The 14,388-nt window shown below is 57.5% G+C and overlaps 1 protein-coding gene across 14 annotated transcripts in view; it reads right to left on the bottom strand.

Moving 5' to 3' along the window:
- Positions 1–14,388, bottom strand: part of RAP1GAP2 (RAP1 GTPase activating protein 2) — an 84,133-nt gene that overhangs the window by 8,634 nt on the left and 61,111 nt on the right. For 11 of the 14 annotated variants that reach the window (XM_087751578.1, XM_087751571.1, XM_087751572.1 and 8 more), the window contains 15 exons: positions 14,059–14,094; positions 12,954–12,998; positions 12,269–12,301; positions 11,735–11,944; positions 11,067–11,170; positions 10,425–10,503; positions 9,912–9,965; positions 8,498–8,581; positions 7,141–7,241; positions 6,363–6,492; positions 5,970–6,125; positions 5,178–5,249; positions 4,672–4,758; positions 4,265–4,399; positions 49–186 (listed from right to left, as the gene is read on the bottom strand). In XM_087751578.1, coding sequence (XP_087607704.1) covers positions 49–186; positions 4,265–4,399; positions 4,672–4,758; positions 5,178–5,249; positions 5,970–6,125; positions 6,363–6,492; positions 7,141–7,241; positions 8,498–8,581; positions 9,912–9,965; positions 10,425–10,503; positions 11,067–11,170; positions 11,735–11,944; positions 12,269–12,301; positions 12,954–12,998; positions 14,059–14,094 — 1,464 coding nt within the window. The remainder of the gene's footprint in view (positions 1–48; positions 187–4,264; positions 4,400–4,671; positions 4,759–5,177; positions 5,250–5,969; positions 6,126–6,362; positions 6,493–7,140; positions 7,242–8,497; positions 8,582–9,911; positions 9,966–10,424; positions 10,504–11,066; positions 11,171–11,734; positions 11,945–12,268; positions 12,302–12,953; positions 12,999–14,058; positions 14,095–14,388) is intronic. The other 3 variants (XM_087751573.1, XM_087751577.1, XM_087751584.1) reach the window with 1 other exon arrangement.

Genomic DNA, 14,388 nt, shown 5'->3' with positions numbered 1-14,388 from the left:
GGACGGACAGAGAGACAGCAGGACAGAGGGATGCGTGGCCATGCTCACCGAGAAGGTGGTTTTGGTCACCTCGCCGCTGTTGTGTGCGATGCCCCCGCTGAGGCTGCCCGGGATGCCGCTGCTGTGGTGCTTCTTCTGGCTGCCCACCATCGTCTCCATGGAGTGGCTGCGCACCCGGATGGCTCTCTGCGGCCAGAGGGGACAGGGGACAGCAGGTCATCACCACCCTGCGGGACGGCAACCCCAAATGCCCTCCCCAGCCCGAGGTCCCCCACACACACACCAAAGCATGACCTGCTTGGTCCTCCCTGCCGAGAGCCGGCACACACCAACAACCACCCCACGAGTAGCAGCAGCAGCCATTGCTCTGCGCAGCCCAAGGAGTAGCCACCCCGCGGGGAGCCGCACAGCCAAGGCCAGGTCGGGTTTTCCTCCCACTGCCCCCATGATGCCGGGTGTGAGGGCCAAGGACCGCAGCTATGGGAGCAGGAGCAGCAGACGTAAGCCCCAGAGCCCTGCCTCCTGCCCGGTGCCTGGCCGAGCTCCCAAACCCCTCAGCAAGAACGCGGTGACCAGAGTCGTAAGCCAGTGTTTGGATGCACACACCCTGCCACAATTCTCCCTGGACCTGGAGAGGACGGATCCTGCGAGGAGGCTCCTGCCCTGCCTGCTGCCTGCACCTCCCCTGTGCACTGACGGATCTCCCCAGCCTGCCCCGAAACACCTCCAGAGCTGGAGGCTTCACAGCTTCTTCAAAAAAGTACTTCTGCAGCATGCTTATGCTTGAAAAATATGTTTAGCCTGAACCTCCTCTGCTGCTGGCTTGGTCCAGCCATCCCTGTAACAGACCCACAGGTGAGATGCGCAGCATCGTCCCCCCAGCAGTCGCAGCATGGTCACAGACTCTCCCAGCTCCCTTTGGTCTTCATTTCTCCAGACCAAGCAGCCCCCTTCCCTCACTCTTTTCACATCGGCCCTGCTTTTCAGAGCTCCGGGCACACTTTCCTCCGGACCGCCCTCGCCTGGGCCACATCACTGAGTCCGGGCGCAGTTTCCAGCTGAGAGCCCACCCGCGCTCAGGCCTGCCGTGCTCGGTGCCAGCGCTGCAGCCCAGCACGGCTTCTCCTGCTGCATCCCCACTGCTGGATGCAGCAAACCAATGACCACAACCGCCAAACTCCTCCTGCAACCCAACCCCTTGGCCAAAGCGCTCGTGGGCAGGCTGAGGGCTGTGTTTCCCACACAGCCTTAGGCACCTCGCTCGCTCAGCAAAGCACAGCCTGCTCCCAGCTGCCCTGAAACATCCATGTCCGTTTTGGCACAGGCTGGGTTTTACGGGAACGAGATGCCCAGCGCAAGGCCTTGTGCCTTTGTTCCCTCTGGCTGCCCCGGAGAGCTGGAGCACCGCCGGAGCTCCGCACGCTGAGGGATGCCCACAGCAGGACGCACCTCGCCCGGGCACGGAGCAGAGGTGCCGAGTCCAACCTGCCTCCGCGGCAGAGTCTGGAGATGTGCCGCGCCAGGTCTGGACACGACGGGACTCACAGCCCCCGCGGAGATCTCCACGTCCCCCGGGAAAGGGCCAACGGCCGGGCTCTGCGAACATCGGTGGCACAAGCAGGGGAAGAGGACTGCTGTGACCTGTTTTGACTCAAACGGTTGCAAACAGAGCTGCGCATACCAGGGGCAGAGACCTTCTGCAGATCCAAACACTCATCTGGGTGCTTAAACGGGACCTGAGCTATTTTTAAAGTCTTCTCTCAGTCATTGTCCCAGGCACTTACAAATACGACCACGAGATCTTTTGAAAGTCTGGCACAGGCTATGAAAAGCAGCAGTGAAATGCACAAGTTAAAAAAAATTCCATTCCCATATTTTAATTACTGTAGTCACCATAGTAACGGGAGCCCAAACTGGACTGTGATGCCAGTGTGCCAATTACAGGAAAGTTGTTCTTCGCAGCTATTCCCTTTGAATTGCTGCTGCGCGAGCCGCCGTGCCATGGCTACCTCTCCTCCAGCCCCTTGAATCCCAAGCTCAAGGTAAAGAGATTTTGGAGGAAACAAGCCATCAAGGGCCAGATTTCTGGAGGTACCTGGCACCGTATCGATGGTGCACAGGCATCACTTTTCTGCTGGCTCCAGGGGTTACTGAGCTGCAGGCAGACCTGCACCAGGCTAGGCAGGAGCCGCAGCCCCGAGCTCTCACCAAGCCCCAGCCCATGCTGGGGACCGTGGCCGCCCTGACAGCCCCTCACTGTCCCCTCCTGCCCATCCAGTAACAAACACCAAGCAAGAGTCCATCAGACCTGATTTATTAGGGTCAGCAATTCATACAAAATTTGACAGTGTTTGCAAATAAAAGTAACCGGTTGCTTGCTTTGCTGCCAGCAGCGCCGGCGGGCGCTCGTGCCATGCAGGCAGGAAGGCTCCTGCCCGGGGCTGCCGAGGCTGCGGAGCTCTGCAGGGCACCCTGACACCCCCTCCCAGAGGGGCTGGCCAGCGGCGCCTCTCCCCGCGGCGGGGAGGTGAAGGCATCCCTCTCGCTTACTCAAAGCCCAGCAGAAACAAGCTCCACTTTCCTCTGAGCGGCCGCTCCCCACATCGCACAGCCGGGGAGGAAGGGGCTGCGGGGTGGGTCGTGGGTGTGAGGCACCGGGCAAAAAGAAACCATGGGGACCAGCTCTTGCCCCCTCCCAGCCCTCTTATTTACCATCTCTCCTCTCCCCCGTTCACTCTGACAGCGCGCGGTGGAGGACATAAGCTAGGATGCAGGCCAGCAGCGCGGTCCTGAGGCGGCCGGGCAAACGCAGCCCAGCCTGGACCACGGAACTCACCACCTGCCCCGGCACACCCTGCAACGCCAAGAGAGCAAAGTCCACTTTCTCATACACAAAAAGCATGCAAAAAAGTGATTATTTAACATCAGCATCTCACACCCTGAAGTGAAACACTGTGATGTGACTGCCCAGCATCTCAATTTCTGCAACACATCTTGTACCTAAACAGGGCACACCTGAGCCTCCACCCACGCCCACAGTGGGGGCCAGGGAGCTGCTCACCCCTCCTCTGCAGCCGTCGGGTGCAGGATGAGGTGACCCCATCTCCCACCAGCGCCTGTTTTTCTACACCATAGAGAAAACTGTGCCTATGAGGTAGCTGCAGTTGTCGTCTCCGTACAGCCGCAGCCAGGGCAGCTCCCTCGCCTGGGACAGTGATGGCCACCCCGCACCAGCACCCATCCCCGCTGCAGATGCAGCTAAAACGGCCTTGGCCCGGCAGAGCCGACATGCCAGGAGCGGGATGGGGAGAGGCGTGGGGGAGCTGCACAGGCCAAAGCACAGCCACAGACGTCACCTGCAGCAGGGACACGGTGCCCTGGCCCAGGGGCTCTGTCGAGCACCCACCCGTGAGCGCAGCCCGGATTTACACGTGCCAGCCCTTCCAGCCGCCTCCCCATCGCTGTCGCAGGGGAGCCTCACCAGAGACTTCTGGCAACAGCTCATCCCCCGAGACTCAAGTGCTGCCCCTCCATTTCGAGGGACGTCCCCTGCTGCCCAGCTGGTCATTGTCCCTACCTCCAACCGTTGCTCGGTTTCATCCACATCATTTTATCTCATTTCTTTTTCTCCTCCCCCCTTTTCTGCCAACCCACTCTCCCTTCTCTCCCCTTACACCCCCAATCCCCCCCAGCACGCACCCAGCACCTTTTCCCCTCTCCACATCCAGCCCCTCTCACTGTGTCTCCCATTTAACCCGTGACAACCACCTCCCACCTGCTTGCCATGGCAGCCAGCCCCAGGCATCCTCCCCCCCCAGCCCCATGCCGCAGCCAAGGTGGCACAGCGGGGCCGCCAGCAGCGCGGGGACACGAGCAGGACTTGCCCTGCAGCAGCAGACCCAACCACAGGCACAGGCCATGCCGGGGTGCTGGCCCTGGCCCGAGGCCCCTCTGGAGACACGGTGAATGCCAGAGCACGCCGGCAGGAGAGGGGTGTTCCGGGGCTCTGGAGAGGCCACCCCGATGGTGGCACATGCCAACACCACAACCGTGTCAGCCTGCGCCTGCTCCTGCCAGGACCAGCTCGGGTGTCCACTGGCTTAGCAGGCACCGGTGGTGGTGAGCTCCTACCTCCTCCAGCCGCCCTGCTCTCAAGGGACACCTCTCGTCCCCCAACACCACTCATCCGCATCTTCCACTAAAATGTGCTTTGCCAGCCCGGGCTGCATTTGAACTCTACTGTTGGCAAGGGACAGGGGTTTACCTTGAAAGACTCCAGAAAGCCTCCGTGACCCCCGTTCTCCAGTTTGTCCTCCTCAGGCCCCAGGCCCAGCATGGTCTGCGTGTGCCCGTGGAGCTCGTCGTGAAGGTTGTCCAACAAGGCGGCCCGTGTCCGGTCCTGGGGGAGCGAGAACAGGCTCAGCGGGGGCCCCAAGGGAGGGGGCAGCGGCGCCGACCTGCGGGACAGCCGGCTCATCCCCCCGCCGCGGGCACCAGCGGCCCCACAGGACCCCGTGGCCATCAAGTGCGCTGAGACACGTGCACGCTTCGATCCCTCGTTCCTGCAAGCTCTGACCCAGCTCAGCTGGGGAAACACGGCTTTGAGGAGGAACGCCGAGAGCCTCCCTGTGCCCGCCGCGGTGCCGGGCAGGGACGGGTGGGCAGCGTTACCTCCAGCTTCGCAAACTTGTCCGACTTGCAGCAGGCGTTCTCGGCATTGATGAGCTTCGTCAGCAGGAACTCCCGGAACTCGGGGCTCTGGGGGGAGAGAGGCAAGGTGGAAAACACCAGCCAAAGACTCTGCCTATCTCTGGTACCGGAGCTGTACCAACCCAAAACCCAAGCTCACAGCATCCTCCAGCCCCCTCCAGATGTGGGGGCATTGGCGGAAAACCCCATATGGGCTCAGGGTGCCCTCCTGCACTGGCCATCACCCTCGCACCGACACGGGTGCCCCGGCAGCAGAGACGCAGCTGCCACCTTGTACAGGTTACGCTGCGTGATGGTGCACAGCCTCCCGCCCTACCATAAACCCCATGGGCCTCACTAGGAATCAAAATAAATGAATATAAATTCCAGAAGTCATGTTTTCCCTAAGCAGGCATGCTCAGACATCTCAGACATACACATAGATTTTTTTTTATGGCTTGGAACATGCTTCCCATCTCATCTCTTACTTTCTGAAATACTGGCGGGCTCGGCAGGGGCGGGCCGAAGGAGGGCACGTCTTCCCGGGCCGTGACGGACACCTGCGGAGCCAAGAGAAACTTTATTCCCGCGGGCGCAGCAGGGCAGCCCCCAGCACAGACATTTCTCTCCTGGAGGTCAGCAGGCGTGGGGTGGGTGATGCTCTCCCCAGCTCAGCCCAGTCCAGCCCAGCCAAGGTGCCCCAGCGCCTGAGAGCCAAGGAGCATCCCAGAGCCCTCGCCCTGCCGGAGAGACCGCTGCTCCCCAGCTCTCATCAGTCATCGCTCCTGCTTTCGTGAGAGGGTTAACCATGCACAGCTTTTTACATTTACTTCCTACGAATTCTCTTCATTTGTGGCTCTAAGCAACGGGCTTTCAGTTTGAAAAATTATGTCTTGCTGGATCTCTTCATAGAAAACAGGGAGATAACAGGGTTTTATGCTATCTGCACTTGAGTGATGTGTTAGATGGGTATGAGCTGTTCTGAGGCTTATTCAAATACTGAGTAGAATCAAAAGTCTTTAGGAAATGAGCATGCTATTATACATGTGTATATTTTATACACATATGTATGTATACACGCACTATGTAATAGTGCATAGATAAATATTTGTGTGTGTATACATATGCATGTTTAATATACACACCCCTATTCCAGTTAGGTATAATACTGGTTGTATCACCGAGCACAGGGGCAGGGCAGCCGCTGGGCAGCTGCCTCCAGACCTCAGCCTGAGATGCCGAAGCAAAAATCAGCACGTGCAAGCTGAGATTCCCCTCACCTTGTACGTCGTGTTATCTGCCTCGGGGTTTTCCACCTGCACAACGATGTAGGCGTGCAAGAAGTTGGAGGCGATCATGTCTGGGACAAACGGCGTGTTCTCTTCTTGGAAGATAATTGCCACAATGTCATTGCCAATGTGCCTCTTCCTCTGGAGCTAAGCAGAAAGGGAAAATATTTGGTCAGTAAAGCCAGGCGGCTCTGCTCCCTCCGGAGCAAACATCAGCTCCGGGCGCAGCAGCTGCCGCACGCCGGGGAGCCCATGTGGCCACTGTCCGCGCCGCCGCACGAGGATGCCGCGGCGCTGGGGCTCGGCGGCTGGCGGCACTGGGCAGGGCAGCGCCAGCGCGTCCCGGCTCAGATGCTTCTGCGCGAGGAAGCTCATCTCTCTTACTTGTTGTGTATCTCCTTCGGTAAAAGGCAGCTTTGTAGACACGTGAAACATTATCTCCCTGTCCCTGAACACCGTGTACACGGACTCTGCTCCCGTCTGCCCGTGGCTGACATCCAGACCTCCTCGAAAACTGGAGACGAAGGGAAAGTCGGGGAGAAATGAAGAAATATTAATTGAAAGCTTAGCAGAGACCGCCGGCGGCTGTCAGGGGACAGGGTGATAGAACAAACCAGCTCATTTATCTTTATCTAGTAGCGAGCAAATGGGAAAGAACAAACCACGCGTCATGTATTGTAACTAAGCATCGCTGTCACCGGTCTGAAATTCAGGGTGTGCGGCAGAGCCGTGCCGGTGGGCCAGAGCTGACCGCAGCCATGGGCGCCAGCCACGGGACCAGCGGTGCCGAGCGCTGCTGCGGCGGGCTGCTCGCGCCTGCCAGCCCACGGCCTTCGCCGGCAGCGGGGGGTCTGTGCCCGCACCGTAGCTGCGCCCGCACCACCGGACGGGGCACATTTCCACATGAAGTTCCTTTCATCTATAGCCAGATTTTCTCACAACCTCAAAACTGCAGAAAAGGAAGTTTTTCTCTCTTGGCAGCTCCAATTTTTTTTGAAAACTCCCCCAGCTTTGAAAAACAAGCCAAAGCTATATTTGCTTCTGCTCTGTACATCCCGCTCATGAGTGAGATGACTTCTGTTCACGCAGAGTAGATATTTTTACATATGACATGGTCTCTCGTTAAATGTGTTTGTAAAATCATTCCTTTTATTTAGCTTACCCTTTGAAGTCCTGGAGTGTTATGGTGTCTCCCAGAAAACTTAAGAAGTTCTTGAAAGCAACGCTCTCTTCGTTATTGCCAAACAACTCCTCCTCTTGGGTCTACAAAACACAGGGCGCATCTTTTGAGAGCCCCAGCCCTGCCTGTTTGTAGCAGCCAGCCCACCGGGGCTGGGCAGCGCCTGCCGAGCTGGCTCCTGGGAAAGGAGAAGGGTCTGGCCATGGCTCCGTCACCGCGGCGTCGGTCAGACAGAGCCACAGAGGCCCCCGTGCTGCCTGAGCTGAGTGCGACCAAAGCCACCGTCCCCGGAGGCCACCACGCACTGGGACAGCCCTGCGTCCTCAGGGACCCCCCAGCACCACTCCCCTGTCGCACCATGGGTGCTATGGACGCAGCGACCACGGACACCACTAAAGTGAAAGGTCCCTTAGAAACGCGCCTTCTGCTTGTCACCCTGCTCTGAGCATCTTCGTAAAATCAAACCATGCTATCAGCAAAAGTGCCACAGCAACAGAGAAAGCAACCCGTCCCGCCCCAGCTCTGACAGTGATTTCTGCTCAGGCCACCTCTCCCTGCCTGTCTCCCGCCACCTCCTGCCCCATGCGGGACCCCCCCGGGGCCACCACCGCACTCGGCCACCAGCACCGGCCGTGGGCCGGTCACAGCCCGCTCAGCCACCAAGGCACCCAAAGGTAAATCTGCTGAGAGCCACTTCTGACCAAAGGCAAGGGACCTTAGGATAACGTACAGTCAATACCAAAACGCAAATGAATCCTTCATTGGAAAATCCAAGTCTTAATCATCCCTTGTGTGCTATATTTCAAAACAATGAGACCTTAATTATGGTCTTGCATGAGTTACTCCATCCAAGATAAAATGAAATACATAAAGATAATTAGAGTGCCTGTCAGAATAATCTTTGGTGAGTTATAAGACTCGGCTGCCTCCGCGCTCCCCATCCGGAGTCCCTCGGCTAACGACAGCGTTTTCAGCAAACGCGTGTCTTCATAGCCCACAGTCCTCCAAGACAAATGTAACTGTTTCACTGTCTAAACATATATCTGATTAAAATATCAAGCCTGCTAAAATCCATTTTCGCATCCACTTTTCCCTACAGCAGCTTGTGGGCTGATTTCCATACTGAACTTTTTCAGTCATATCATTTTTTAATGAGTCAGGGAAACATCCGAGCAATAAGAAGTGCATTATTAGTGAGGATGCCCAGTAACACAACGTGTTGCGCGTGACAGAATTAACTGCAGGGCCGAATTTCAGCTTCAGGGGTCCCACACTCGTGAAACACAGAGCTCTGGCAAGCGGGGATGTGCTGCACGAGAACAGCCCGGGGATTACTCACCTGCCTGAACTTCTGATAGATCACACCGAACTTGAACGTGTTGTTGACCTCATGTTCATCATAAGACACTATCATCTGGGACGCCTGCAGCAAAACAGAATACGAATTATTTCATTTGGTAGTTCAAAACGCGACGTCCAGAAGAGCAAACGCTGTTCGGCGGACGCCTCTGGCCGGGCTCACAGCTCCGCTTGGTGCGCTCATCATTGCCTGCGGCACGGCTCCTCATGGCGGGCAGCGGGGAAGAGCCTGCCGGAGCTGCAATGGGGTACGGCAATGGCGGGGCAGCACCCAAGGGAGCGGGAAGGGGGCAGAAGCCAAATTTCCACATAAATCAGACAAAAGTGTTCAACAGTGGCCCTGGTTTTGGCTATCAGTGTCCCTGCAGCCTCCGCCACCGACAATCCACCTGGATGCCCACGGGCTTCGGGTGGGCACGAGCTGCGGCCCCAGCGCCCAGGCATGGCAGGGGGGTGCGGGGAGCCCCGACCTCTCGCAGGTTTTCTGGGGGAAGTTTGGGGCCCTTTGGGTGCAGATAACGGCAGTTCTCGCAGCACCCCAGCCCCACAGTCCCAGCCTCGCTCTGTGGGGACCCTGTCAGAGACGTTCGTCTTCCCCAGCTGGGCATCGGCTGTTCTCAAACTTCCAGACAAGGGTTTGATAGCAACATCAATAATGACAAGGGATGAATGAAATTGGTTTGACCCTGGCTACATCAAAGGGTGGTGAAACTGCCTTATAACTGACTGCTCTGCCTGCCGCAGAAAAGGTCTCCCACATAAAAGGTACTTGAAAATGATGGATTTGCTTTGTAACTTCCCAAGAGTGGGTCTCTATGGCAGCACAAGAGCACACAGGAGGAGAAGCGATGCTGGAGCGGGTAATGAGTCAGTCCCAGTACATCACGAGTGGGGACAGCCACCCGGATAAAAAACACTCCGTCCCCCGCAGTGACCCACCCGCCTCTGCAGCTCTTCCTGCACAGCTTCTCGAGCGCAGGCTCAACCCATCTCACTGGGTTTCAAGCAAACCTTAAGGCATCAAACCACGATCCAGGTTGGTTTTACACCCCACAGGCAGTCTCCTTTCCTTCCTTCCCCATAATCTGAGGGCAGATCAATACCAAAGTGCCATCAGTCCTTGGTGGCCAGTTGACAGAACAAGACGGTGGCACACACATGCCATCGGATGGCCATTAGCCAACCTGCTGCCCGGATGCACGCACGGCATGCCACCAGTGCACTGCTCACAGCCCCTTTGCAGGCAGGTACAAAGGTAGAGAGCTAGAAAGATGCAGTACAAATATCCATGCTTTATATCAAAGTAGCCATCTGATCTTGGAGAAAAGGGGAGAATTAACTCTATCTGACCTTCTCTGTGAAATACGCAACCGACTTGGGGTAAGTTACCTCACCTTGGGGTACAGAACCGGGTTAAACTTCAGCCCGGAGGCGTCGTCGCAGAAAGCCTGCAGGCAAGGGGAAAGAGCAGTCAGTGCTGGGTCCCCGGGCGCACGGAGCAGACACCCTTGTTCTGCCAAAACTCCACGGCAAGGCTGTGAATGTCCTATAAAGGAGCCAAATCCAGCCTCCGATTGCAGGAGCTCCTCTCTTCGCATCCTCTCATTGGGATGCCCCGTGGCCTGGCTGGTACCCGACTGAGACTGCAGCAAGACAAGTCCCAGGTCTCTCCATAGGTCAAAGGTGCTGCCACTTCCTCACCTCTTCCCCCAGGTATCAACCAGTCACCTGCCCGGGATCAGCAGGACACCAACAGCGGGGCCAGCGCGTACCACCACCCGCCAAGCACCCCTGGACCCAAAAGGCCAGGCACTGCCGCCCAACACCGCCCAACATCGCCCAACGCTGCCCAACGTGCAGCGGTGTGCGCTTTGCCGCAGGTATCCCCGCCCAGCTTGGCATTTTACCTTTGCAATCTGAGGGATACTAGGGAGCTTGCTAAATCCTGCCAGGGGGATCCTTTCATGCAACGTCTTCACTTTGGACCTAGCAAAGAAAAAGAAACGAGCAGACATCAGGGAGCATCTAAGGCAAAGAGACAGCGGCTGCAGCCCCCCGCTCACCAGCCCTGCGGCGTGCACGCAGCGATGCTCCACCGGCTGTCGGGAAAAGATGTTCTGCTGAATTTGTTGGGCCTGGTTAGTAAGCAAAGGCTCAATTTGTCTTCTCATCTCTGCAGCTCTTAAAATATTCATAGTTTGGAGGGAAATGACACAACGGTTCAGACACGCTGGGTCTTGTCAGCTTACAGAGGGATGGCGATAGATGTGACTGGTATTAGCCCGTGTCACAGCGAGGTTTACACTCAGTTTCAGCAGGCTTAGCAATGGATCAAAGTCTCATGTTCGTTATCAGGGGTGAGGCAGTCCCAGCGCAGAAAGAGCAAAAGGACGATGCCACTGCTTCCCATCCCACCCCGAGCCCCTCCGTGGGCGACAGCCTGCGTGCTGCCAGTGTGGCTCTAGCATTTACAGTAGAAACAAAACAAGGGACTCCCAGAGAGAAAATGTTTTGTTAAACAAAGCTTTTTTTTTTTTTTTTCCCCATACCTGAGTATAATCCTTAAATATTCCGTGCCATCTGCCTCCTCACACTTAATAGAAAGGATCAGATTGCCGAGGCTGCTGGCCGTACAATAAAAATTTAAATGATCCTAAAAATAGAAAACAGTGCATTAGCGGTGAGGGAGGCAGCTCGATGATGGCAAGGACGCTGCCCCCCGCTCTGGCCGGGAGCAGAGGGCTCACCTGCCACCCCGACACCTTCCCGCCCCTCGGGGGGACACACTCGCACCCCCTCCTCGCCGGAACCAGGGCTTTAATCCCTCTACCCGTGGACTTTAGCACTCTGCCCTCAGTTTGGTTCAGAGGGAGAAAGAGGATTACAAGACTGTGAGCAAGAGGGCGGGCAGGCGGCTGCCACGCCGGGCTCCCCGAGTCCGGCCGAGCCCCGGCTCCCCGCAGACGGGGCAGGCTCAGAGCCAGCGAGCTCACCCGGTGTCCTGGGGGGGCCCTGTCGGCCACGGGGGCCGGGGGCGAAGGCTCCGTGCATGGCCATCGCTGCCACGGCTGGGAACCCGCCAGTCCCCTCCTCTCCTTGCAAAGAGGGAAGTTGCAAAATTTGCCCATTTTGCTCACAGTTTTAGAATTTCTTTTTTTCTTGGGGGGGTGGTGCAATTTTCAGGCAACTGCTCGTCCCCTGCGGCAGGGGCACCCACCTTCCCCAGGAAATGCTTCCTGTAGGCTCTGGCCTCTCCTTTGCACTCCAGCTTGTAGCCGTAGGTGCTGGGGCTGAGGTTCTCCTCCTCCTCCTCGCAGATGCTGCTGTCGGACGAGGTGGGCGTGCCAAGGTTTTCCGGGTCTTCGATCCAGTATCCCCCAAACTGGGGCAGGATGATCAGCGGGTACGGGCTGCCCTTCTCTAGGATCTGCAGAGACACACGCCCGTGCAGGGTCAGGCAGGACCAGGGCGCAGATGTGGGGTGCAGGGGCTCGTCGCCCCGTGTCCTGCCCCACCGCTGCCCCCAGCCCTGGCACCTGGGGGGCAAATTCAGCCCCTCTCTAAAACCTCTCCTCTCTCTCCTAGAAGAGGGCACGTGCTACTGAGGAAAAGCATCAGCCGCAAAGATGGGGAGGGGGAACGTGCTTTGTGCAGCTCCTCTCAGATACAGGCTCTCTGCCAATTCCCCTGTTATTGGCAATTTTGGAAAGGCATTCGCCTGAAGGCATTCAGGGTGGTCCAGAGCACCCACCTCATCGATGCTGGGGTACGGGATGTAGTCTTCCTGGAAAAAGGAATCAAAACACCACGTATGACCATCTGTTCCCCACCAGCCATCCCTTAAGACCACAGCCTTGCACATCCAACCCGGGGAGCGCTTCCAGCCGCCTGCTGCACTGGTCCCTCCCGTCCCCACGCCATGCCCCGTACGCCAGGCAGTAACGGAGAGCGATGCTCGTGTCGGGCAAGGCTGCCGTGCACAGCGATGGGCACAAGCCCCAGGCGCGGTACCACCGCGCTGCCCACAGCTGGTGGACCAGCACCAGCACCAGCCCCGTGCCAGCCCAGCTGAGCCCCCAGGACACGGCGCAGGGATCCCTCCCTGCTCTGGGGCTGTGGGAAAGCACTGCAGCTGGGTAAGTCCTTTTCCAAAGGGGTCTCCGCTATTGCTGTAAGCTTCTCGGCTCTGTGGCAGATCCCAACCATTTTACACAGCTCGCTGCTGAAATACACAGGTTTGGACATAAAGCTGGATCAGGGATTTACAGGCACCACCTTCCCTCTCAACTTTGCAATTCAATCAGTACCTTGTTTTTAGATAACATTTAAATCCTTTTTGGTCCTTTGAGTGACTGTCTTTGAAAATACACATTAAAGCCCTGAGATAAGAGGGGGACACTTGAAGAGATCCATGCAAGAAACAAAATTCAACCAACCTTATGTTTTTGGCTTCCAGTCCTCTGTTCTTCAAGTTTTGGTGCCTGTTTGGTACAAAACGAATAGATCGAATAATTAAGATGTTTTCAACAACACAGAGAAAACCACAAGGGTATTTTGCTACATGGAAATTACTCTAACACGAGTGGCATGAAAGGTGGGGGTTTCTGCCTGGGACGAGCCGGGCAGAGCTGCCGGTGTGCCAGGATAGACCCCATTGCAACACAGCGAAAATGGGGGATGGGGATGGGGATGGGGTAGGGGTAGGACAAGACCTGGGACACAGCGACACCACACTGAAAACGTCTAAATGTGAGGCAAGGACTAGCTTTTCCCAGGTGCCAACACAGCACCAAACACAACATGCTCCATGTCCCACTCCAGCTTCATCTTCATTTCTCCGGGATGGGCTCCTAAAGGAAATCCCTGCGCTGCCTTCCTGCGGAGCAGGGACAACAGCCCTGACGTGTGGCAGGGCGGCAGCCCCGGCTCTCTCACAGTGTCTGTCCCAGGCAGGAGCTCAGGGACCGCAAACCTTGCTCGCAGTCACCCGTGCCGTGCTGGGGGCGCACCGTGCGTCCCGGCATCGGGGGCAAGCACCGCCTGCCCGTGCCCCTCCTGCAGGGACAAGGCACATGCCAGGGGACACCCTGGTACCCTGATCCTCCTCCTCGGGCAGATCCTGATGTGTTTTAGTGTGGGACAAGGGAATGCCTTGCCCTGACCCAAGGGGTACTGAGACAGTGCTTGACACAGGACCGCATCTCGGAGCGTGTGCCCCTAAACCTCCTTTTGCAAAACTGCTCAGGGCGATGCGGAATAACCTCGGAGGAAGATGCTGCTGAAACCACTGCTTTCCCCCCGCGCGCTGGGGCATTTCTGCGCAGCTCTCGTCTGCGCAGTTTGAGCTGGGAAGCGCCTGCTGTGCCCGCTCTCAGCAGGGCTCACGCAACGCTGGGGACTTCAGCGACAATTCAAAACCTGTTAGGATCGTACAAGGCCTCCCAGCACATTAAATGTACAAGGTGCTGTGGGATCTCTGTCCTTGCGGCCTCTCTGCTGGGGGGGAACGTCCTGCGTTACTGGCATGCTGCTGCTGCTCACCTGCATTTTTTCCAGCATTTCGAAGAATTCTGCAGACTGAAAAAGAAAAGAAGCAAATCTCCTGTTCAGTTAAAGTAGGCACGAGGTGAGCCAGCCCAAGCCATGCCCAGGCAGGGACAGTGGAACCCCCACCCCGTACCAGGCATGCTGGCTCTAGCCCTCAACGGGAATGGGAAGAAGAGACTCTATCTGCAACTGACAGCGCGTGCCTCCGAGACGCCCCGTCCAGCCCCGCCACTGGGCAGGGACAGAGCCCCGCAACCGTCCCGGACTCCCAGGGCCGGTGGCCATCCCGCACCAAGTGCCCCCGCCGCAGCCACGGGCAGCGCA

Source organism: Nipponia nippon, unplaced genomic scaffold (assembly GCF_047370975.1).
Source record: "Nipponia nippon isolate SJK-2023a ecotype South Korea unplaced genomic scaffold, ASM4737097v1 scaffold_15, whole genome shotgun sequence".
Taxonomy (NCBI): domain Eukaryota; kingdom Metazoa; phylum Chordata; class Aves; order Pelecaniformes; family Threskiornithidae; genus Nipponia; species Nipponia nippon.
The sequence above is the reverse complement of the archived record's forward strand: the minus strand, read 5'-3'. Positions and strand labels throughout refer to the sequence as shown.